Source organism: Scyliorhinus torazame, chromosome 22 (assembly GCF_047496885.1).
Source record: "Scyliorhinus torazame isolate Kashiwa2021f chromosome 22, sScyTor2.1, whole genome shotgun sequence".
Lineage (NCBI taxonomy): Eukaryota > Metazoa > Chordata > Chondrichthyes > Carcharhiniformes > Scyliorhinidae > Scyliorhinus > Scyliorhinus torazame.
This window is the reverse complement of record NC_092728.1, coordinates 95,093,951-95,120,092: the sequence shown is the minus strand read 5'-3', so window position 1 is coordinate 95,120,092 and position 26,142 is coordinate 95,093,951. Positions and strand designations below refer to the sequence as shown.

At 48.6% G+C, this 26,142-nt stretch overlaps 1 protein-coding gene across 8 annotated transcripts in view; it reads left to right on the top strand.

Moving 5' to 3' along the window:
* fnbp1b (formin binding protein 1b) overlaps positions 1 to 26,142 on the top strand; it is a 311,579-nt gene that overhangs the window by 244,398 nt on the left and 41,039 nt on the right. For all 8 annotated transcript variants that reach the window (XM_072488654.1, XM_072488661.1, XM_072488660.1 and 5 more), the window contains one exon: positions 25,234 to 25,352. In XM_072488654.1, the coding sequence (XP_072344755.1) occupies positions 25,234 to 25,352 (119 nt within the window). The remainder of the gene's footprint in view (positions 1 to 25,233; positions 25,353 to 26,142) is intronic.

Here is a 26,142-nt window from a genome sequence, read left to right as displayed (position 1 = left end):
TCATTGCACGTGCCCTAGCCCCTAAAACTCATCTGTGCCCTGCACCCGTGCCAACTTACTCAGTGTCTAATTGTTTGGCCTTACGGGCCCTTTGACTACGTCTACGTGGTTCCCTAGACGGTACAGCAGAACTGGAGGTGGACTCCTGTGATTCCTGCCCTCTGACATTGGATCCCTTTGGCGGCCGTTTCCTGGGGCGTCCTGGCCTAGATGGGCCAGGCTGCGGCCCGGGTGACTGGGATGGCGAGCTGCCAGCCTGTCCTGCCCGTTGCCCACCCGATGCACCTGGGACGGAAGGGGGGGGAGTCCGAGGTGTCGCGGTGTACCGGGACCTCCCCTACAGAGGGAGCCGGGACGGACCACCCCACCTCCTCCTCCCTTGGGGTGCCCGATGGCCCCCAGGCCTCTACATGGGTGGGGGATGCGAACGGACTGGCCATCCGACGCGCCCCCGACATCTGGCGCTGCCAGTCCTGGAGGCCCGTGCTGATATCGACAGGGGTCTGCAGGTTTGCAGCCATGGAGCCCAGGGGGTTGTCGAACCCTGTCTGTGAAAGTGCGACGCCGGCTCGCACATGGCCACTGGCGCCGATGCCCTCAGCGATGGCCTGCTGAGACTGGGCCATGGCCTGCAGAGACTGGGCCATGGCCTGCAGAGACTGGGCTATGGCCTGCTGAGACTGGGCCATGGCCTGCTGAGACTGGGCTATGGCGTTGAGCGCCTCTGCCATCTGGCGCTGGCACTGGCTCATGGCCTCCTGTGAGAGGCCAGCCATTTCCTGGGCCACAGACGCCGCCTGCACGGAAGGCCCCAGGCCTCGCAAACCGTTCCCCATGTCTGACACCGTCGCACCCATTGCCTCCACCGCGGACGCCACCCGTGCGGTGTCAGCCTGGGTGGCACGCATGACCGGGACCACTCCCAGCTCCTGGACGCGGGTGGACTCCTCCACCTGCGACCGCAGCCGCCGCAAGCCACCCGTCACCCTATTCGCTCGTCTCCGTGTCGGTGGTTGCATCGGATCTATGTGTGGGTGTGGTAACTGCAGGAACCCGGGATCCATCTGGTCGGCAGATGTTCACTTTGCCTGGGCTGCCCTCCGACCGCCCGGTCCCTCTGCTGCTCCTACCTCCACCTGCTGTACCGGGACGGCTGTGTTGTGCGCACCAGTGAGTGTACCAGACGCCTCATCACTAAAGTGCCCAACCTTGGTGAGTGTTTCTGCGATGGTGGAGGGTGTTGGTGACAGCAGTGGCGTTGTGTCATGCTCTTCGTCCCACTCTGAGTCCATGGCACTTTGGGGTGGGGGTTCGTCTCCACCCATCCACTCTGAGTCACTGTCCGGTATTTCGTCTTCCCGGGTAGGGGTGTCCCAGGTAGTGCTGTCCCGGGTAGTGCTGTCCCGGGTAGTGCTGTCCCGGGTAGTGCTGTCCCGGGTAGTGCTGTCCCGGGTAGTGCTGTCCCGGGTAGTGCTGTCCCGGGTAGTGCTGTCCCGGGTAGTGCTGTCCCGGGTAGGGGTGTCCCGGGTAGGGGTGTCCCGGGTAGGGGTGTCCTGGATAATGGTGTCCTGGCTCGGATGTGACGGGGGCCTGTGGCTGCCCCCCTCATCGCTGGGTGGTCGCTCCCGCACGTGACGGGGGTGTCGTCTCCCTGTTGCTCCAGGTCTCTCCGTCTCCCGTGGTGTGCGAGGGGCATCCTGCGGGCGTCGCATGCTGGAAGGTCCGGGTCTCTCCGTCTCCTGTGGTCTCCGAGGGGCATCCTGCGGGCGTCGCATGCTGGAAGGTCCGGGTCTCTCCGTCTCCCGTGGTCTCCGAGGGGCATCCTGCGGGCGTCGCATGCTGGAGGGTCCGGGTCTCTCCGTCTCCCGTGGTGTCCGAGGGGCATCCTGCGGGCGTCGCATGCTGGAGGGTGCGGGTCTCTCTGTCTCCTGTGGTCTCCGAGGGGCATCCTGCGGGCGTCGCATGCTGGAGGGTGCGGGTCTCTCCGTCTCCTGTGGTCTCCGAGGGGCATCCTGCGGGCGGTGTGCATCTGCGGGGATGGGTGCCTGGACGTTTGGTCCTGCGATACACAATGAAGCATGCATGGTTATACATCAGGCAGTGATCAGGTGATACGGGAGAGGGGGATATAGGGAAGGGGGGATATGGGGACGGGCTGTTGGTGGCTCACTTGCTCGTGGGGCCCCGACCTCTGCATCAGCAACCTCCCGGTCCTCAGGTCCGCCAGCCAGTTCCAGGGCCCTTTCCTCGTGTACGGTCAGTGGCCTCTCATCAGCGGGCCCTCCTCCAGTCCTCACATGCTCCCTATTGTTGTGTGCGCGCTTCTCCTGTTGGGGGGGGGGGGGGGGGGGCGGTAGTGGCAGGGGTAAAAGGCAACAGTGTTAGGCAGCTATATGAATGCACGCCATCGGTTGCGCGTGCATTGCAGAGGTTAAGGTTAGGGCTGGATTCACTTGGGGATATGGGGGATATGGGGGAGGGGGGATATGGGGGAGGGGGGGATATGGGGAGGGGTGGATATGGGGGATATGGGGGAGGGGGGATATGGGGGAGGGGGATATGGGGGAGGGGGGGGATATGGGGGAGGGGGGGGATATGGGGGAGGGGGGGATATGGGGAGTGGGGGATATGGGGGAGGCTCACCCTGCCTGCTCTGACGAGGTCGTTCACCTTCTTGTGGCACTGGGTGCCTGTCCGTGGTGTTAGGGCCACAGCGGTGACGGCCTCTGCCACTTCCCTCCACAGACGCCGGCTGTGGCGTGGGGCAACTCTGCGGCCGTGCCCGGGCTACAGGGCGTCCCTCCTCTGCTCCACCGCGTCCAGGAGCGCCTCCACATCGCGTGACTCGAACCTCGGGGCTGAGCGACGGCTAGCCATCCAGTCGGGTGTTGCGGTCGGGTGTTCCGGTCGGGTGGGGGGGAGCTGCGCGGCCTTATGAGCCGTCACGCCGTGCAGCGCGTATGACGCTGCACGGCGTGAACCATTGCGCAAGCGCGGATCCCGTCACGTCGCTGCTAGCCCATTTCGGGCCGGAGACTATCGGCCCATTTTTATGACGTGACGCAAGTGGGATTTGCGCCGTTTTTTGCGCCGATCGGCGGACTTTCCGCCGATAACGGAGAATTTCGCCCCAGATATGGGGAGGATTCAGGTGTCAGCCAGCCAGTCAATTGGGGAGGAGGATGGGTTTGGGAATTTGAGGGGTGGCAGACGGAACTGATACTAGGAGAGAGCTGGGAACTTACCCTTGCAGCTCGTTGGAGATTATTGGTCTTCTTAAGACATTATTTGAAAGCAGCTCAGTATTCTTAATAAAGGTTCTTGAACATGCTCTATCTACACAGTGGATAATGTAGAACTTGTCCTTCTAGTCATGCTGCCCACATTGACAGCCGCTGCCATCGCATCCCAGGTGGCATTGCTGATCCTGCTGCTGGTCCTCTGACCCCCTTGGGGGAACAGGGTGCCCTGCTTCTCATCCACAGTGTCAAGAATTCTTGTGAGATTGGCACCCCCAAAGCGAGGAGCAGGTCTACATGCTGTTATGCTTGTGTGTTGACTGGGAGTGAGTGGTGAGGGAGCGTTTAAAAGCAGCTCCCCCTTGTTAGCGGCAAGATATTGAGGCACGAGTCGGTTGAATCAGACGGCGAGGGAGCCAGTTATGTCGAGAATCTGAAGGGGGCTCATTTTCAAGCACTGAGTGCATTGAATACGGGCAGCGATCTCGCCGATGCAACCTAAACTGGACCTTAACGTGAGTCTGCTGAATTGCACCCCGAAGCTTTCAAAAGAAGGAAAATTCTAGATTCTTTCATTTAATTGTGTTGATTTTGAACCTGTGGAAAAAATTGAAGTTAAAGAGTAAGAACATAGCCACCAGCATATCTGGTGCACTGGCATTGCCTCTCAAGGCTGCATTGTCACTTCCTGTGTGATCCAAGCTTCCAGTCTGTTCCCCATCTCAACAACATTATACTCTGGATCAGTTTCAATATATGATAACCAAATGACGTCTTCATCTTCATTCTGAATTCCACAATTATTTCATATTGTCCATGACCCACTTACTGCATTTTAGCATTGGTAAAACAAAAGTTAACCTATCTTTAATTCCAATTCAATCTCCCTATCGGCTCATTGGACTGAACCCAAAGATGTGCAAGCACATAAACCTCAACTTATTCAGAACTTCACCATCCACAAACCAACTTGCATAAAACCTCATTCTTTGTCACATTTAACCTCTCAACTTTCTAATAGCTCTCCATTTTCTGTCATAATGATTTCTGGCAGCCTGGTGCTTGTTTTTCCATTCCACTCATTTCATCTCAACATCTCCCTTGCAACATTTCTGGTCTATTGTAAGATTTCAACCCTTGTTTTGCCCCATCAATGGTGGAGCTTATAGCTACTAAATTACTTTTAGTAGCTGTCAATAAAAATTTTCTGTAGAGGATCCACAGGACGCAAAACTGTTACGTAAGATCTTGGCTTCAAGAACTGCACTGTGTGGAATGTTGTTAATTTTGAAACCATTGAGAAGATCATGTTTACATTATCCACCTTGCCTAACTGAAAACATGGATGCAAATGACATAAAATGGAAACTGAACGAAAGGAAGTATGATTGTTTCTGCATTAGTCTTTCATGGTTACCGTAACACAATGCAACCTGCATTATGAAGAACACATTATGCAGATAAAGATGGCATTTAAGTACTCCCCAGGGAAACAATTTAGGTTAGAGTTCAATCAGCTTTGATTGCTATTCACTTTTTTTCCCAATCTTGTCCTTTCAGCACAAGACAATGTCACTTGCTTTACACGTTCTGCTTAAGAGTGCAGCAAATTGGCCAGTGTAAGGAAAGAAAGAAAGCACTTGCATTTATATAGCACCTTTCACAACTTAAGGACATCCCAAAGTGCTTTTATAGACATTAACATATTTCTTTAAAAATTATATTTACTATTGTAACTTTAACTAGGGAAACAAAACTCCAAGTGTTCGCTTGAGGTATGGAGACGAACTGGAAGGACGTATTAAAATAATTGACTGAAGAGCCAGAAGTGAGATGGGGAGATTTTTGTTTGCAGAACAAACAACTTTCGATGGGGAATTGGATGCACACTTTAAAAAGAATAACATGCAAGGCTAAGAGCAAAGAGCAGGGTCGTGTGGCTAATAAATAGCTTTTTCAAAGAGCTGACACAAGCACATTAAGTCGAAAGGTTGTCTCCTGCTATATGGTTGAATGGTTTTAATGATTTAGAAGTTAGCTGAAATAATGGCTCCACTTGATCTCCTCCTGGCTAGAATTAGGGGGTAAGAATTTTGATTAAATCTTAACATCTATACCACGTGCGGCAGCCCCTCAGAGTACTTTAATGCCCTGAAGTACTTATTGCTTTTTCTTCGATAAACTTGCAATTAATATGGTACTCATCTGTTTTAAAGTTTTGCTTCGAGTGATGAAATGGCAGGTGGGTAATTGCCAGGCTGACCAAATCCCAACGGGAAACTTGGGCAAACTATCTTAACAAGTTGCAATTTATATTTTATTAAAAGACGTTATGTGCACTGAAGTCAGAAGTAAGAAAAATACAATACTACGTTTGGAGATTTTAAATATAAAATTAAAACATTCATTAACAAAAGAAAATAAAACTTAAACACACAAGATTACAGTTACGCATTTCAATTTAGTCTTACAACATTTCCCAAAAGCGTCCTATTTAGTTAGATTCACAAAAAAACACCCTTGTCCAGGCAACAGGCCATATAGATTCGTAACCTACAAAAACAAGCCAGTAATATTACCGGCAGGCACCCAGTGTTGCTATAGGGGAGGCATTGCACAGGACCTCTCTCACCCTCTCACTCAACAATGGAAATGCAAGGTTTGTAACAAAACCTTACTTTCCAGAATAAACAAACACCTCTCTGGGATGGCTGGAGGCTTCTTACTTCACAGGTCTGTCTCCGCACATCATAGGGTAACACATGGCCTCTCCTCCGAACAGTTTCCAATCTTTCCTTAAGTATGTTCTTTCTCTTTCATTTTTACCTCTTAATCTTCACTTTTTTTTTAAGCTCCCTTTCCCAAGCTATAAAAATCTTTCATGTTGACTTCATGGCCACTACGTTCAGGAAACTGAACTTGATAACATTTCTTCACTAATTTATGTTCTTTGCTAGTTTTAATCTTCCTTTTATTTCTCTGTAGAAATTCACCCAAGTTAAAACAAACAAACCTCCTTTATCACCTTGTGCACATTTCCATCCATGTTGCTTACTTATCTATCCCATCTTAGCTTTGCTCGTCTCCATTTCAAAATGCCTGCTTTTGCACCTTACCCGTTGATGATTTAAACCTGCAGTCTGACTGTCTTCAGTTTAATTAAATTACTCACACACACACTCAAAAATACACACAGTCCCCCACAAGCATGCTTCACAACATATCACAATAATATTGGAAAATTTGATATTTCCTTACACTTCTTACTAATGCAAAACACTGAAGAAAAATGGTAGAATAAATTTTTGATTGACTGATTTCTTGCTCATTGTAATTGTTTTCCAGCTGCTTCCCTTTTGTTTCATGGAACGGTGAAGTTCTGTGGACTCTGTCCTCCTTGATCAAGTGGCCATTGTCCTTCCTTGAGCATTGGGTGGCACGGTGGAACAGTGCTAGGACTGCTGCCTCACAGTGCCAGGGTTTGATTTCAACCTTGGGTGACTGTTGTGTGGACTTTGAACATTCTTGCCGTGTCACCCGAATCTCTGCTGACTATGTCATGACTCGCACCAAGTCATGTTCTGTCACCTCTCTTGCTGACCTGCATTCATTCTCGCGATGTCTTGATTTTGAAATTTTTGTTTTTCTTTTTTCTTTTTTGGAAATATTTTTATTCAAATTTTTACATATTTTCAACAAACCCCCCCCCCCCTTACAGAAAAAAGAAAAACAAAGAACACGTAAATAAACATCTTCCAACTACATCACGAATTCCCCCAATATACAAAACCTCCATTAAGCAATAATGAACACAGTAGAAAACACAAAGTAACCCCCCCCCCCCCCCCTCCTCTGGGTTGCTGCTGCTGCTGACCACCTCCTAACGCTCCACTAGAAAGTCTAGGAACAGTTGCCACCACCTGAAGAACCCTTGCACAGACCCTCTCAAGGCAAATTTTACTCTCCAATTTAATGAACCCTGCCATGTCGCTGATCCAGGCTTCCACGCTTGGGGGCCTCGCATCCATCCACTGTAGCAGAATCCTCCGCCGGGCTACCAGGGACGTAAAGGCCAGAATACCGGCCTCTTTCGCCTCCTGCACTCCCGGCTCGTCCGATACCCCAAATAGTGCTAACCCCCAGCTCGGCTTAACCCGGGTGTTCACCACCGTAGACACCGTCCTTGCAATACCCCTCCAGAACCCATCCAGCGCCTGGCATGCCCAGAACATGTGGGTGTGATTTGCTGGGCTTATCGAGCACCTCCCACACCTGTCTTCCACCCCAAAGAACCTGCTCAGCCTCACCCCTGTCATATGCGCTCTGTGAAGAACCTTAAATTGTATCAGGCTAAGCCTGGCGCAAGAGGAGGAAGAATTAACCCTACCCAGGGCGTTCGCCTACGCACCCTCGTCTATCTCCTCCCAAAGCTCCTCCTCCCATTTATCCTTTAGCTCCTCCACCGAGGTCTCCTCCTCCTTCTGCATCTCCTGGTAGATCGCCAAGATCCTGCCCTCTCCAACCCACACCCCCGAGAGCACCCTATCCTGGATCCTGAGTGCTGGAAGAAGCGGGAACTCCCTCACCCGCCGTCTTACAAACGCCCTTACCTGCATGTACCTGAAGGCATTTCCGGGGGGATGCCCGAATTTTTCCTCCAGTGCCCCAAGGCTCGCAAACGTCCCATCGAAAAACAGGTCCCCCATCCTTCTAATTCCTACCCTGTGCCAGCTCAGGAACCCTCCATCCATTCTCCCCGGGACGATCCGATGGTTCTCCCGGATCGGGACCAAACCGAAGCCTCTACCTCACCCCAGTGGTGTCTCCTCTGCCCCCAAATTTTCAAAGTCGCCACTACCACCGGACTCGTGGTGTACCTAGTCGGCGGGAGCGGCAGCGGTGCTGTCACCAGCGCTCCCAGACTCGTGCCCACACAGGACGCCATCTCCAGCCTCTTGCACGCCTCCCCCTCCATTACCCACTTGCGTATCATTGCCACATTGGCAGCCCAGTAATACCCACACAGATTAGGTAACGCTAACCCTCCTCTGTCCCTACTCCGCTCCAGAAACACCCTTCTCACCCTCGGAGTCTTTTTCGTCCACACCAATTTGTTTTTATTTTCAAAGCCCTCCATAGCCTTGCATCTAATCCCCACCCCACGTCTCTTCTCTACTTCAGCTCCTCAACTTTCAGATATCTGAGCTCATCTAATTCTGGCTTCTTGTGCATTCCCAATTTTAATTGTTCCACCTTTGGTGGTCGCACCTTCAGTTGCCTGATCCTTGTGGTTAGAAATGTCCTCCCTCCAGTTCTCTTCCTCTCTTCTTCATCTTCTCCCTTTCAGCCACTCCCAAAAATCAACCTTTTGACAAAGTTTTTTAACATTTTTTTTTTAATAAATATTTTATTGAAAATTTTTGGTCAACAGTCACAGTACATTGTGTATCCTTTACATAATAATATAACAGTATAAATAACAATGACCTGTTTTATAAACAAAGAATAAATATATAACAAAAACTAAAACTAAAACTAAATGGCAATTGCCTTGTCTCAGATAAACACTCTCCAAAAATATGATTTAACAGTCCAATATACAATTATTTACAGCAACGACCTATACATATTATACATATATATTAACAACCCTGAGAGTCCTTCTGGTTCCTCCTCCCCCCCCCCCCCCCCCCCCCCCGCCCCCGGGCTGCTGCTGCTGCCTTCTTCTTTTCCATTCCCTCTATCTTTCTGTGAGGTATTCGACGAACGGTTGCCACCGCCTGGTGAACCCTTGAGCCGATCCCCTTAGGACGAACTTAATCCGTTCCAGCTTTATAAACCCTGCCATGTCATTTATCCAGGTCTCCACCCCCGGGGGCTTGGCTTCCTTCCACATCAACAGTATCCTGCGCCGGGCTACTAGGGACGCAAAGGCCAAAACATCGGCCTCTCTCGCCTCCTGCACTCCCGGCTCTTGTGCAACCCCAAATATAGCCAACCCCCAGCTTGGTTCGACCTGGACCCCCACCACCTTCGAAAGCACCTTTGCCACCCCCACCCAGAACCCCTGTAGTGCCGGGCACGACCAGAACATGTGGGTGTGATTCGCTGGGCTTCTCGAGCATCTCACACACCTATCCTCTACCCCAAAAAATTTACTGAGCCGTGCTCCAGTCATATGCGCCCTGTGTAACACCTTAAATTGAATCAGGCTTAGCCTGGCACATGAGGACGATGAGTTTACCCTACTTAGGGCACCCGCCCACAGCCCCTCCTCAATCTCCCCCATCTCTTCTTCCCATTTCCCTTTCAGCTCATCTACCATAATCTCCCCCTCGTCCCTCATTTCCCTATATGTATCTGACACCTTACCGTCCCCCACCCATGTCTTTGAGATCACTCTGTCCTGCACCTCATGCGTCGGGTGCTGCGGGAATTCACTCACCTGTTGCCTCGCAAAAGCCCTCAGTTGCATATACCGGAATGCATTCCCTTGGGGCAACCCATATTTCTCGGTCATCGCTCCCAGAAATAATCCCACTCCACTCTATCAAATGCTTTCTCGGCATCCATCGCCACCACTATCTCCGCTTCCCCCTCTGGTGGGGGCATCATTACCCCTAGCAGCCTCCGTATATTCGTATTCAGCTGTCTCCCCTTCACAAACCCAGTTTGGTCCTCATGGACCACCCTCGGGACACAATCCTCTATCCTCATTGCCATTACCTTGGCCAGAATCTTAGCGTCTACATTTAGGAGGGAAATAGGTCTATAGGACCCGCATTGCAGCGGGTCCTTTTCCTTCTTTAGGAGAAGCGATATCGTTGCCTCAGACATAGTCGGGGGCAGCTGTCCCCTTTCCTTTGCCTCATTAAAGGTCCTCATCAGTAGCGGGGCGAGCAAGTCCACATATTTCCTGTAAAATTCAACTGGGAATCCATCCGGTCCCGGAGCCTTCCCCGCCTGCATGCTCCTAATTCCTTTCACTACTTCCTCTATTTCAATCTGTGCTCCCAGTCCTACCCTTTCCTGCTCCTCCACCTTGGGAAATTCCAGCCGGTCCAGAAAGCCCATCATTCTCTCCCTCCCATCCGGGGGTTGAGCTTCGTTTAATTTTTTATAAAATGCCTTGAACACTCCATTCACTCTCTCCGCTCCCCGCTCCATCTCTCCTTCCTCATCCCTCACTCCCCCTATTTCCCTCGCTGCTCCCCTTTTCCTCAATTGGTGGGCCAGCAACCTGCTCGCCTTCTCCCCATATTCGTACTGTACACCCTGTGCCTTCCTCCACTGTGCCTCTGCAGTACCCGTTGTCAGCAAGTCAAATTCTACGTGTAGCCTTTGCCTTTCCCTGTACAGTCCCTCCTCCGGTGCCTCCGCATATTGCCTGTCCACCCTCAGAAGTTCTTGCAGCAACCGCTCCCGTTCCCTACTCTCCTGCTTTCCTTTATGTGCCCTTATTGATATCAGCTCCCCTCTAACCACTGCCTTCAGAGCCTCCCAGACCACTCCCACCTGGACCTCCCCATTGTCATTGAGTTCCAAGTACTTTTCAATGCACCCCCTCACCCTTAGACACACCCCATCATCTGCCATTAGTCCCATGTCCATTCTCCAGGGTGGGCGCCCTTCTGTTTCCTCCCCTATCTCCAAGTCCACCCAATGTGGAGCGTGATCCGAAATGGCTATAGCCGTATACTCCGTTCCCCTCACCTTCGGGATCAACGCCCTTCCCAAAACAAAAAAGTCTATTCGCGAATAGACTTTGTGGACATAGGAGAAAAACGAAAACTCCTTACTCCTAGGTCTGCTAAATCTCCACGGGTCTACTCCTCCCATCTGCTCCATAAAATCTTTAAGCACCTTGGCTGCTGCCGGCCTCCTTCCAGTCCTGGACCTCGACCTGTCCAGCCCTGGTTCCAACACCGTATTGAAATCTCCCCCCATTATCAACTTTCCCACCTCTAGGTCCGGGATGCGTCCTAGCATACGCCTCATAAAATTGGCATCATCCCAGTTCGGGGCATATACGTTTACCAAAACCACCGTCTCCCCCTGTAGTTTGCCACTCACCATCACGTATCTGCCCCCGCTATCCGCCACTAGTCTTTGCCTCAAACATTACCCGCTTCCCCACTAATATAGCCACCCCCCTGTTTTTCGCATCTAGCCCCGAATGGAACACCTGCCCCACCCAACCTTTGCGTAGCCTCACCTGGTCTATCAGTTTCAAGTGCGTTTCCTGTAACATAACCACGTCTGCCTTAAGTTTCTTAAGGTGTGCGAGTACCCGTGCCCTCTTTATCGGCCCGTTCAGCCCTCTCACGTTCCACGTGATCAGCCGGGTTGGGGGGCTTTTTACCCCCCCCCCCCTTGTCGATTAGCCATCCCCTTTTTCCAGCTCCTCACCCGGTTCCCACGCAGCTGTGTCCCCCCCAGGCGGTGCCCCCCGCCCATCCCACCCCATACCAGCTCCCCCCTCTCCCCAGCAGCAGCAGCCCAATAATTCCCCCCCCCCCCCCGCTAGATCCCCCACTAGCGTAGTTACACCCCCCATGTTGCTCCCAGAAGTCAGCAAACTCTGGCCGACCTTGGCTTCCCCCCGTGACCTCGGCTCGCACCGTGCGACGCCCCCTCCATCCTGCTTCCCTATTCCCGCCATGATTATCATTGCGCGGGAACCGAGCCCGCGCTTCCCCCTTGGCCTCGCACCCAATGGCTGACGCCCCATCTCTTCCACCTCCTTTCCTCCCCCCACCACCTCCTGTGGAAGAGAGAAAAGTTACCACATCGCAGGATTAATAACATAAAACTCCTCTTTCCCCCCGTTTTACCCCCCTCTTCGCCCCCCCATACTCGCCCCACCACTTTGTTTCAAACGTTCTTTTTTTTTTAATAACCCGCTCATTCCAATTTTTCTTCCATGATAAAAGTCCATGCCTCATCCGCCGTCTCAAAGTAGTGGTGCCTCCCTTGATATGTGACCCACAGTCTTGCCGGTTGCAGCATTCCGAATTTTATCTTCTTTTTGTGAAGCACCGCCTTGGCCCGATTAAAGCTCGCCCTCCTTCTCGCCACTTCCGCACTCCAGTCTTGGTATACGCGGATCACCGCGTTCTCCCACTTACTGCTCCGAGTTTTCTTTGCCCATCTAAGGACCATCTCTCTATCCTTAAAACGGAGGAATCTCACCACTATGGCTCTAGGAATTTCTCCTGCTCTCGGTCCTCGCGCCATCACTCGGTATGCTCCCTCCACCTCCAGCAGACCCGCCGGGGCCTCCGCTCCCATTAACGAGTGCAGCATCGTGCTCACATATGCCCCGACGTCCGCTCCCTCCGCACCTTCAGGAAGACCAAGAATCCTTAGGTTGTTCCTCCTCGCGTTGTTCTCCAGCCTTTCCACACATCGTTTATGGTGTGCCTCGTGCATCTCCGTCTTCACCACCAGGCCCTGTATGTCGTCCTCATTCTCGGCAGCCTTTGCCTTCACGACCCGAAGCTCCCGCTCCTGGGTCTTTTGCTCCTTCTTTAGCCCTTCGATCGCCTGTAATATCGGGGCCAACAGCTCCTTCTTCATTTCCTTTTTGAGTTCTTCCACGCAACGTTTCAAAAACTCGTGTTGTTCAGGGCCCCATATTAAACTGCCACCTTCCGACGCCATCTTGGTTTTTGCTTGCCTTGCCGCTGCTCTAAAGGATCCACCGCAATCCGGCTACCTTCCTCTCCTTTTTTCATCCGTATCCAGGGGGGATTCCCTTCTGGTTCACCGCACAGTACCTTTAGTCGTTAAAATTGCCGTTGGGGCTCTTATTAAGAGCCCAAAAGTCCGTTCCACTGGGAGCTGCCGAAACGTGCGACTCAGCTGGTCATCGCCGCACCCCGAAGTCTCTTGACCAAGTTTTTATTCATCTAACCTAATATCTCCTAATGTTATGTTTTGTTTTCTAATGCATCCTGTGAAGATCCTATGATGTTTCATTGTGTTCGAGGTGCTTTAACATAGACATAGTTAACATAGAACAGACAGTGCAGAAGGAGGCCATTCGGCCCATCAAGTCTGCACCGACCCACTTAAGCCCTCACTTCCACCCTATCCCCCCGTAACCCAGAACCTCATCCCTCCTAACCTTTTTTGTCACTAAGGGTAATTTATCTTGGCCAATTCACCTAACCTGCACGTCTTTGGACTGGGGGAGACAACCGGAGCACCCGGAGGAAACCCACTCAGACATGGGGAGAACGTGCAGACTCCGCACAGACAGTGACCCAGCGGCGAATCGAACCTGGGACCCTGGCACTGTGAAGGCACAGTACGAGCCATTTGTGCTATCGTGCTGCCCTTTATCAATGAGGTTCTGCCATTCTCCTCACCTGCATCTGCAATGTTTCCTGCAGGAGTCTCTCGGATGCTGCAATTGGCTAGTTTTTTCCCCTTCTTAGAATCTATGGGCGCGATTCTCCACTTCCACGCCGGTTGGGAGAATCGCCTGGGCCGCCAAAATTTCCGGGGACGCCGGTCCGACGCCCTCCCGCGATTCTCCCAAGCGCCGGGAACGGCCCGGTCGAGTTTTGCAGGCCGGAGAATCGCCGGAGACACCGAAAATGGCGATTCTCCGGCACCCCCACTATTCTGAGGCCCGGATGGGCCGAGCGGCCAGGCCAAAACGGCGGGTTCCCCCCGGTGCCGTCCACACCTGGTCGCTGCAGTCGTGGGCGGTGCGTGAACGCTGTGGGGGCGGCCTTTGGGGGGGGCGAGGGGGGATCCTGCACCGGGCTTCACCTGGAATGTGGGGTGGCCCGCATCGGTGCCCACCGATGGTCAGGCCGTCCTCTCTGAAGGAGGACCTCCTTCCTTCCGCGGCCCTGCAAGATCCGTCCCCATCTTCTTGCGGGGTGGACTTGGAGAGGACGGCAACCACGCATGCGCGGGTTGGCGCCAGGCAACCCGCGCATGCGCGGATGACGTCCGTTATGCGGCGCCGGCCGCGTCATTTATGCGGCGCCGCTTTTACGTGGGCGATAAGGCCTGGCGCGTGTAGATGACGTGGCCCCGATACTGGCCCATTGTCAGGGCCTGAATCGGTCGGGACAGGGGCCGTTCCGCGCCGTCGTGAACCTCGACAGCGTTCACGACGGCGCGGCCACTTCGGCGTGGGAGTGGAGAATCCCGCCCATTGAGTTTTATAGCACAGAAAAAGGCCTTACAGCCCATCGTGTCTGTGCGACCGTCGAACACCAATCTATTCCAATCCCATTTTCCAACATTTGGTCCGTAGCCTTGTATGCTGTGGCGTTTCAAATGCTCTAAATGATTCTTAAATGTGGTGGGAGTTCTCGCCTTTACCACCCTTTCAGGCAGTAAGTTCCAGACTCCCACCACCCTCTAGGTGAAAAGTTTTTTCCTCAAATAACCTCTAAATCTCCTTCTCTTTATCTTAAATCTATGCCCCCTTGGTTATTGACCCCACTTCTAAGGGGAAATGTTTCTTCTTATCTACCCTATCTATGTCCCTCATAATTAGCTTGAGATGTTAAGGTCAAATGGACTGTCTGTACAGCTAAGGCCGAGAGCAACTAACTTTATACAAACCAGAGATCATCAAACCTGGGATTTGCTGGTCTGTGAAATTCAGTTCCAAACACTGAGCGTTTTCTTTGTCCATCATTGGACCTCACATTTGATTTTGTGCACATCTTTCCTCACAAGTTTAACTTAACATTTGACTGTCTGTGAAGTGACTGAAACCAGAACTAGAACTAAATAATGATAAACAAGAATAATTATCAGGGAGTGGCAATTCCTCACCACTCAAGTAAAACATTTGCAGCGGCGATCTTGATAAAAGTAACTGTACAATAAAATATTGTATACACTGGAGTCTACTTAACAATTTAGATTAGATGACACAGAACAAACATTATAATCCCCTAACCACTAATTGGGGACAGATAATTAGTTTATGGCAAAACACTGAACGATGACTTCATCCGTACTGCTAAATGTTGCCAGTTTTAGGCACTGCAGAATTCCTTAATATTGTCTACTCAAAAGAACTGAACAATGAATAAACTGAACGTTTCCCAATAACAAAATAAAATAAGCGGTAATTTGTAAAATATATATATCTGGTGCATTCAAAATGTAAAATGAAACATAGATTAGGCATTATAGGTGTTTGAAATTGCCATTTCTGAAACCTGAGTATCAATCCATACAAACGAGAGGGGTCCAGGGTTTTGCTGAATTAGCTGTTCTTGGGTGGGACAGCAATAGCCGTGCTACACTGGTCGTGGCATTCTTTCAGACGAGGGAGGGGTATTTGTGTTCATGTTTGCTGGTAAGGGTATGTGTGAGAACATACTTTGCTTCAGTTCTGATGCTCTCTACAGTTAAATAGTCCACTAACAAATCACCTGAAGATCACACATGAACAGTTTATTGTTGAAGGTATTGGAGGCATGTTATTTCAACCTAAGTCTTAAGAAGAAATGGAAAGAAAATTGAACATTTAATTTTTTGAATAAGGAACATGTTGAGGCACATTGGCACCTAGGTATAATTGCACAGGTCTGTCCCCACAGTCTTAATTGTTTACTGAGATCAATGCCTGAATTTTCATCTTTGAGACTGGTAGGGGGAATTGGGAAAACTCCCTGCTCCAACTGCCTGCCTGAGGAGGAATTACCCACCAAGGCAACTATTCATTGCTGGGGCTGGGCACAGGCTAGAGTTGGGCCAGGGATCACCTGCTCTCCAGTGTAAACTTTATTTGATTGTCAGCTCAGGCTCTCTGATCTCTGCCATCAATTTCACGATTTGTTTACCTAAGTCAATCGATTTCAAGCAGTTTTTGTTAGTGGTTTTTCAAATGTCAAAGGACCAAGATGATTGACACTTTTATTAGCTTTCAGTCCAGACCTTTTTTTATATAGGAGAAACCTATCAATGACGTACAATTTTCTAAAGTTTTTTTATTGCACATGCTACTTTATGCTATGATTAGTATCAGAAATACTTATACCAAGTATTAGCCCAGAAAATGTATAGCATGTTGTAGTGGAGGAAAGTACAGCTATTCTGCTATAGTGTACTTCACTTTCCTCATTAGAAACCAAAACCAGACAAAGACGCTTGGAGTTACAAACGAGGCCTTTATTGCGAGCTATAGCACACGCCACTCACGTTCCAAACATGGACGTCAGAGAGCCCTGATTCAAGGATTACAAAATTTTTATTGCCATCTTTGAGAATGACCATATGTTGCTTCCCTTTCCTGGGGTCCCATCACCTAGAAGATGTGCCTTTGAGGTGGTTTCCAACAGCTAATAACTTCAGCTGAGCATCTTATGTGGTACAGAAGAATTTTAACCTCTTCAGCGCTTAGTGGATAACTTGAGATTTAAATCTAATTCCGATATGTCTAAAACAACACCCTTTCAGTGTCAATCGACATGGAAGGGCAGAGCCTGACATAGGGGTCATGTGGTGACATAGGGTGGATGGAAGGGCAGAGCCTGACTCGAGGGACAGGATGGGCCTGAGGGGATGGTTGGGGGCGGGCAGGGCCTGGCATGGTCATGAGGGACCAGAGGGTATGATGGGTGTGACTTGGCATTGAGTACATGAGGGGGTGAATGGAGGGCATGAGGATTGATAGGGATGGGTGGAAGGGCAGAGCTGGGCCCAAGGAGGCAGCACCTTGCATATTGGATTGGATTTGTTTATTGTCACGTGTACCGAGGTACAGTGAAAAGTATTTTTCTGCGAGCAGCTCAACTGATCATTAAATACATGGGAAGAAAAGGGAAGAAAAGAAAATACATAATAGGGCAACGCGACATATACAATGTAGCTACATAAGCACTGGCATCGGATGAAGCATACAGGGTGTAGTGTTAATGAGGTCAGTCCATAAGAGGGTCATTTAGGAGATGGTGACAGTGGAGAAGAAACTGTTTTTGAGTCTGTTCGTGCGTGTTCTCAGACTTCTGTATCTCCTGCCCGATGGAAGAAGTTGGAAGAGTGAGTAAGCCGGGTGGGATAGATCTTTGATTATGCTGCCCGCTTTCCCCAGGCAGCGGGAGGTGTAGATGGAGTCAATGGATGGGAGGCAGGTTCGTGTGATGAAATGGGCGGTGTTCACAACTCTCTGAAGTTTCTTGCGGTCCTGGGCCGAGCAGTTGCCATACCAGGCTGTGATGCAGCCCAATAGGGTGCTTTCTATGGTGCATCTGTAAAAGTTGGTAAGGGTTAATGTGGACATGCCGAATTTCTTTAGTTTCCTGAGGAAGTATAGGTGCTGTTGTGCTTTCTTGGTGGTAGCATCGACGTGGGTGGACCAGGACAGATTTTTGGAGATGTGCACCTAGGAATTGGAAACTGCTAACCATCTCCACCTCGGCCCCGCTGATGCTGACAGGGGTGTGTACACTACGTTGCTTCCTGAAGTCAATGACCAGCTCTTTAGTTTTGCTGTCATTGAGGGAAAGATTGTTGTCGCTCCTCCACTCCACTAGGTTCTCTATCTACCGCCTGTATTCTGATTTGTCGTTATTCGAGATCCGGCCCACTATGGTCGTATCGTCAGCAAACTTGTAGATGGAGTTGGAACCAAGTTTTGCCACGCAGTCGTGTGTGTACAGGGAGTAGAGTAGGGGGCTAAGTACGCAGCCTTACGGGGCCCCAGTGTTGAGGACTATTGTGGACGAGGTGTTGCTGTTCATTCTTACTGATTGTGGTGTGTTGGTCAGAAAATCGAGGATCCAGTTGCAGAGTGGGGAGCCAAGTCCTAGGTTTTGGAGCTTTGATATGAGCTTGGCTGGGATTATGGTGTTGAAGGCGGAGCTGTAGTCAATAAATAGGAGTCTGATGTAGGAGTCCTTGTTTTGGAGATGCTCTAGGAATGAGTGTAGGGGGAGGGAAATGGCGTCTGATGTGGACACCGGTTGCAGCGGTATGCGAATTGCAGTGGATCAAGGCGTTCTGGGAGTATGGAGGTGATGCGCTTCATGATCAACCTCTCGAAGCACTTCATTACGACTGAAGTCAGGGCCACTGGACGGCAGTCATTGAGGCACGTTCTTTGGTACCGGTATGATGGTGGTCTTCTTGAAGCAGGTGGGGACCTCGGAGTGGAGTAGGGACAGGTTAAAGATGTCCGTGAATACCTCTGCCAGCTGGTCCGCGCAGGCTCTGAGTGCACGACCAGGGATCCCGTCCGGGCCTGTCGCCTTCCGAGGGTTCACTTTCAGGAAGGCCAATCTGACTTTGGAAGCTGTGATGGTGGGTATGGGTGAATTATGGGCTGCTGGGGCACTCGTCAGCGGATTGTTGGTTTACCTGCTCGAACCGAGCATAGAATGCATTGAGTTCATCGGGGAGGGATGCGCTGCTGCCAGAGATACTGTTCGGCTTCGCTTTGTAGCCTGTTATGTTGTTTAGTCCTTGCCACAACCGCCGAGAGTCTGTCTGTGACTCTAGCTTGGTTTGATATTCTCTCTTGGCATCGCGGATGGCTTTGCGGAGGTCGTACCTGGATTTCTTGTATAAGTCAGGATCGTCTGTCTTGGACGCCTCAGATCTGTCCTTCAGTAGGGAATCAATCTCGCGATTGAGCCATGGTTTCCGGTTGGGGAACGTACGTACTGTTTTCTTTGGCAAGCAGTCGTCCACACGTTTGCTGATGAAGTCTGTGACGGTGGTGGCATACTCATTTAAGTTGGTCGCTGAGTTCTTAAATATGGACCAGTCCACTGTCTCTAAGCAGTCACATAAGAGCTCTTCTGCCTCCTCGGACCAGCACTGCACAACATTCTTAGCTGGATTCTCCCGCTTGAGTTTCTGCTTGTATGCCTTGGGAACATCAGTTAATATTCAGTCTTGATAGTGGGTGTTATGGGCAAGGCGTTTTCAGAACCCCAAAATGTATCATGGAGTTCAACCAACCTCTCCCTTTAATGGATTTGTTGCTTTTCCGAGCACACGGCTTTTTCCCTAGGTGTGGGATTACAATTATGGGCACGTGGGTTTTTAAACACAAAACACTATTTATTCCATGAACTCAACTTAACATCTTAAATAAACATTGGATCTCTTAACACCCCTTACTTCAAAGATAACTCAGAAAATATTGCAACAGTAAATAATTCCTTAAAATGTTCCTTCAAACTTCCAAGAGACTTAACACCTTTAAAACAGTAACACACCAGGTTAAAGGATATATATATTTTCTGTAGAATGGCAGAGATATATTAGCTTGGTTGACTTCAGCTCCAGCGCCTTGTTTTCTTCCTGCAACTCTCTGGACACACACAGACACACACAAACTGCTTTTTCCAACTGCAAAACTGAACTGCAAAATGGCTGACCTGAGCTCAGCCCCACCCACTCTCTGACATCACTTTTCTTAAAGGAACATTGCTTAAACATCCATGTCTTAAAGGTACTCTCACATGACAGCAGGTGACTCTCAGATCAGCATTGGTTATCAATTAAATGAATTGATTTGTTGCCATATGTAAAAAAAAAATTTAAAAAGCAAATTTAGAAAATCTGATGTTGAAACAAAAAATGCTATAAATGTAGAGCTTGTGGGAAGGTAAAACAGGTGAACTTTTGGTTGAAACATTTGGTTTTTTCTGTTTTCATTTCCATTCTTGGATAGTTTAAGGATGAATTCTCAAGAGTTTTATACCACTCATCTGCAATCTGAGGCCTCAGCTGCCAAATTGGTACAGCAATGCTTTTCCAAAGTTGCGAGTTAATGAGCATTGTTTTCTACTACACCTGAACAGGACTGCTAAATAAAATAATCTGCAGTATAAAATTGATCGCCCTGCCCCCGAAAAGTATTTAGAATATTTTAAACAAATCGTAATTAAAACTAAGCTTTATTAGTAGACTGCATTGGAGTCCCGAAAGACATGCTCGTTAGGTGAATTGGACATTCTGAATTCTCTGGCGCCATAGTGTGGCGATAGGGGATTTTCAGTTACTTCATGGCAGTGTAATGTAAGCCGACTTGTGACACTAATAAAGATTATTATTATGTTTGGTATTTAGGAATGAAATAAATCAATTTTCATTTTGGCTCTAGCACCAAGAGCTTTAGTCATATCTCCCTATTTCCCTCAACCCTTAATTGAATCAACATTCTCTGATTCCTAACTGCAAAGGATTCAAATTATCTCTGTGGAAAAGATTCTTACATGTGTGGAGTTGCATCGGTTATCAGGTTATATTTACTTATAATTAACAAAATTAAAAATTCTTCAATAAAAGCAAAATACTGCAACGTTGGTTTAGCTTAGTGGGCTAGACAGCTGGTTTGAGATGCAGAACAAGGCCAACAGCAATGTGGCGACTAGGAGCTTTTCACAGTAACTTCATACTTGTGATAATAAAAGGTTATTTTTATTATTAGATGCTGGAAATCTTGAGTTGGGCATCAGTGCAAGATTGCAACAGCGAAGGATGTGAATGTGGGCACCCAGTCTGCGTTTACATTCGCCAGAGGTGCTCACAATGTGCCACTTTGTGGAACACCTTTGCACAGTCTGCAAACATGACCTTGACTTCCTGTCACTTTTAATCCAACTTGCTGAGTTTTTCCAGCTTTTTCTGTTACTATTTAAAATTGTTCAACCAGTTTGACCCCTAGTCAGTGCTGTTAGCTTCATCCAAAGTGGAGATAGGAAATGCTACAATTAACCTCCATGCTTCAAACAAGAGAAAAAGGAAATCTTCTTGCTTTTAATCTCTTCAGGAAAGGGGGATAAAAATAAGCATTTTGTTAGTGGAACTATCGTACAGGATTTTACTGATTGCCATATCCTATTGTTGTGCATTCACAAAATGTCAAGTGCACGCGACATAAGAAATGTCATCATTACACGCGTTATAAAGAAATCTTGGGCGGGATTTTCTAGCTATTCCCACGGTCGGCGATCACCCTGCCGTGGGTTCACTGCCGGCGGAGGTTGCGAACAACAGGAATCCCCGTTGACAGCAGTGGGTGTGGCAGATCCCATTACTGTCAATCTCCTCTGGTTCATGATTTAGAGCAGCCTAGTGTAAGCACTCACCATGAAGGTGTTTTATATAGAATTTCCTATTCATGTGACATGACGTCCTAATCAATTGATACTCGGATTTTGCGTACTGTCCCCAGATCCCACTTACTCAAGTCACTGGCTTGGAGTGCCACGATTTCATATAATGTGAAGTGCTACGCAATAGCCCCAAAATTGCACAACGTCTTTGCATGTCTTGAGCCTAAAATTGGAATGATTTATTAGTTTGATTAGCATGTTTGGGCAGAAGCCATGTCTTTGCTGCATAATTGATCTGTAAATCTCCAAATGAGGTTTGACCCTTGCAGCAATCTACCTACTGTCTCTATGCTGCTTCTTCATACATATATGATGGAGAGCTGGCACTGTAGACCTGAATTCCATGGTTTTATATTTGCAATGCAGTCACGATAAATTGCATAAGCAGCAAGTAATAGACAGAGCTAAGCGATTCCACAACCAACGCATCAGATGTAAGCTCTGCAGTCCTGCCATATCCAGCCATGAATGGTGGTGGACTATTAAACAACTCAATGGAGGGGAAGGCTCCACAAATATCCCCATCCTCAATGAGGAGGAGCCCAGCACATACGTGCGAAAGAGTTATTCGCAACAATCTTCATCCAGAAATGCCGAGTGGATGATCCATTTCGATCTCCTCCAGAGGTCCCCAGCATCACAGATGTCAGTCTTCAGCCAATACGATTCACTCCATGTGATAGCAAGAAGCGACTGAAGACACTGGATACTGCAAAGGCTATGGGTCCTGATAATATTCCGGCAATAGTGCTGAAGACTTGTGCTCCAGAACTTGCCGCACCCCTAGCGAAGCTGTTCCAGTACAATTACAACACTGGCATCGACCCGGCAATGTGGAAAATTGCCCAGGTGTGGCCTGTACACTAAGAAAGAGGACAAATCCAACCCAGCCAATTACCGCCCAATCAATCTACTCTCCTCATCAGCAAAGTGATGAAAGGAGTCATCAACAGTGCTATGAAGCGGCACTTGCTCAGCAATAAACTGCTTATAGACTCTCAGTTTTGGTTCTGCCAGGGTCACTCAGCTCCTGACCTCATTACAGCCTTGGTTCAAATAAGGACAAAAGAGCTGAATGTCAGAGGTGAGGTGACAGTGACTGCCCTTGACATCAAAGAGCAGGGGGGAAACTCTCCGCTGGTTAGAGTCATACCTGGCACAAGGAAGATGATTGTTGTGGTTGGAGGTCAATCATCCCAGCTCCAGCACATCACTACAAGAGTTCCTCAGGGTAGTGTCCTAGGCCCAGCCATCTTCAGCTGCTTCATCAATGACCTGCCTTTCATCATAAGGTCAGATAATGAACCAGTCCATGTCCAAATGCACCAAGACCTGGACAATATCGAGGCTTGGGCTGACAAGTGGCAAATCTCCTAGAGGAAAGGGTCTAACCATCACCCAATGACATTCAATGGTATTACCATCGCTGAATCCCCCACAATCAACATTCTGGGGGTTACCATTGATCAGAAACTGAACTGGATTCGGCACATTAATACTGTGACTACCAGGGCAGGTCAAAGGCTGAGAATCCTACGGTAAGTAACTCACCTCCTGACCCCCCTCAAAGCCTGTCCACCATCTACAAGGCACAAGTTAGGAGTGTAATGGGATACTCTCCACATGCTGGATGAGTGCAGCTCCAATAACACTCAAGAAGCTTGACACCATCCAGGACAACGCGGCGTGCTTGACTGCTCTTCCTTCCACAAATATTTAAACCCTGCACCACCGTTGGAACAGTGGAAGCCTTGTGTAACATATACAAGATGCACTGCAGTAACTCACCAAGGTTCCTTGGACAACACCTAAACCCACAACCACTACCATCTAGAAGAACAAGGGCAGCAGATACCTGGGAACCTCACCACCTGGAGGTTCCCCCCCAAGTCACTCACCACCCTGACTTGGAAATATATTGCCGTTCCTTCACTGTCGTTGGGGCAACATTCTGGAACTCCCTCCCTAACAGCAGAGTTGGTGTATCTACACCTGAAGGACTGCAGCGGTTCAAGAAGGCAACCTTATGAAGGGCAACTCGGGATGGGCAATAAATGCTGGCCTAACCAGCGATGCCCGCATCCAATAAAGTCCAGGAGATGAAAACCAGAATCAGCAGAGACTTACAGAAATTAGGAGCTTTTTATGGAGCTTCCCGAGAGCAGGGATGATATTCCCTATGAGCAAGGATGAAGGAAAAGAAAGTGAGGCAGCGTTTAAGGCGATATCTCACCATCTATTTCCTGCCCCCAGTGAATATAGATCTAATTGGGGAGAAACTTACTGCATAAGGATCTTCAGCCATAGTCATCTGCCCACACTGATCTGTATGTGACTGAAGTTAATGACAACACTCAAACTTTCATGGTAACCGCTCATGTCAGACAGCCTCGGTGGGTCTCTATAATATCAGTCAGGGTGTAGTGGTGACATTGCTGTATTTAGCAAGTGACTGACTCACTTTACAGGAGAGCTGGGGACTTTGGTATCAGCAAGATAGGCCCGTCTAGTTTTACTGGTTTCCTCCAGGACCAGTTTGCAGCAGCTGATAACCACATTTCTTTACAAGGCGCCGTAGGAAATCCTGTTAACTTGCTCAGGTTCTTGAATGTGCAGGTTGTGACCCAACAGCATGCAAAGGGTGTAGCGTTTCAACATAGAATCTGCACAATGCCTTCATCCATCAAATATCAGGAGTACTGAAATGTGCAAATTGTACTTTCCCCTTCTGTCATTTGAGCTGAGATCAACTAACAAGGTACGGATCAGGAATTCAACATGGAAGTTCTGGTTTCAATCACTTCATATTCAATAGTGCAGTTATCAACGGAAGTCATTAGAATGTCGGATTATATTTGTTCCTTCCCATCCCAGCTCTCAAAAAATGCTACAATCAGGAATCATTACGCAATCTCAACAGTTTTCAATGTGATATTTATAACACATAAAGTGACATTTATTATATCTAATTTTTCTGTTAAATTTAGGAATTGTTTTAGAGTTGTGCATGCTGCATTTTGTAATCTCTATCCATCAGGGTTATTTCTGCACAGTTTTTAAAAAGTATTTGCTGTATTTTTCAGAAATATAGGTCAGGATTTTGCTGGAAAGTCCCACCAGAGGCAACACTGCCTCTGCCAGCCATAGAAACCCCGACCAGATTTTACTTTGAGCAGGCAGTTAATTTCCTACAATCGTGGCGTTCACCCCTCTGAAAGAGGATGTCCACGAGCTGCTGACCAATCAGAGACCGAAGCTATTCAGTTTCAGTAGTTCAGCTGGGAGCAGTGGCCATTACTGGGACTTCAGCAGGCTCAAGGAGGCCCAGAGTGAAAGTAAATGGAATTGAGGTTCGCCAGGACCAGTCAGGCAGACCCTACCCCAGTTGGGGGATGCGGTGGGGGGAGTCAATCGCAAGGGTATAGATGGCATTCAGTGGGAGGTAGCCCTTGCCATTAATTGGGGCTTTTGAGGCCCACAGGGTGACTGATCAGGAAAGCACAGCACCTCTTCAAGCCTGCAGGGTGGCCACCAGTTCTTACCTCACTATGGAGGGGGCAGGGGTCTCCCTCAAGTGGGGAAGTGCTCATCCACTACTGGTGAAATACCAGCTTCAATAGGAACAGGTCTTTAATTGACCATTAAATCGCCAGTTAAGGGCCTCTACTGACCTAACCGAGGGTAGCCCATACACCACCTACCCTGCGGCTGGTAAATTGTCATTAATGGTAGGAATTTGATGAGCACCACAACTCTCCCCTTTCCCACTACTAAACCACCCAATTCCACACTAGACCGAGCCACAGAGTAAGTAATTCATGCCTCCATGGTAAACGCACCTTCTTCTTCTATCTTCATGTATTTCCTCTCATTATTTTCAGGCATGGCTTGCTGAGGTAGAAGGTCGTTTGCCAGTCAAGACTGATCCGCCACGACGACCGAGTGAGATGCCCGAGTTGCCGAGCACTGCTGTAAACAATTGTGCACAAGACCGAGAGAGGTACAGTATGGCTACTAATTGCAATGATGACTTTGAGAGTAAAATGTAGGATGAGAAATAAAGATTAAATTGACATAGATCAAATTTCAAAAAATGATGGTGCGTTTTTCATGGAAGATTGAAGTTTGAACCTGTCTGTAAGCCGAAAATTTTGGGGCAGACAGGTTGGATGCAACAACATTTAGACTGAAGTAAATCTGCCTTCTTGTCACATTCCTCTATTGCTACTTTCTGTTTGACTATATCTGGTTATGCCCCACACCCATGTTTGCCATGTGCATCAATGACTGTTTCCCGAAACTGTTAACCATTGTGTGAAATAGTTCTCTATGAATTCCGCGCTTAGTCCCATTTGATGACTTGAAGTTGTATATACAATAACTTAAAATGAGATAAACTATTTAGATTAGAGACTTCAGGATGACATGTTCTTCAGTTAATACGATGCAAGTTACTGCCAATAGTTTAAAAACTAATTTCAAATGTGTCAGATTTTAAAGCTCCCTGCTGCCCTTATGAATTTAATTTTAGTTACTTTCTGTCAGAGCTGTCTTACAAGGTGTAGCAATCATTCACAAACAGTATGACCTCCATAGAGGTATCTGTTAATGTCGTACCCTTGAAAATTGCCAACATGACACAAATGTTAGATGAGTTGAATAACTGATAAATTCTCCTTTTTTCCACCCTTTTTCTCTTCGGCACTCACTTCTAATTTTTATGTTTTAGGTACAATAGCAGACTTCAAATCCTTATCAAAGTGGCAGTTCTTACATATAAGAGACTAGAC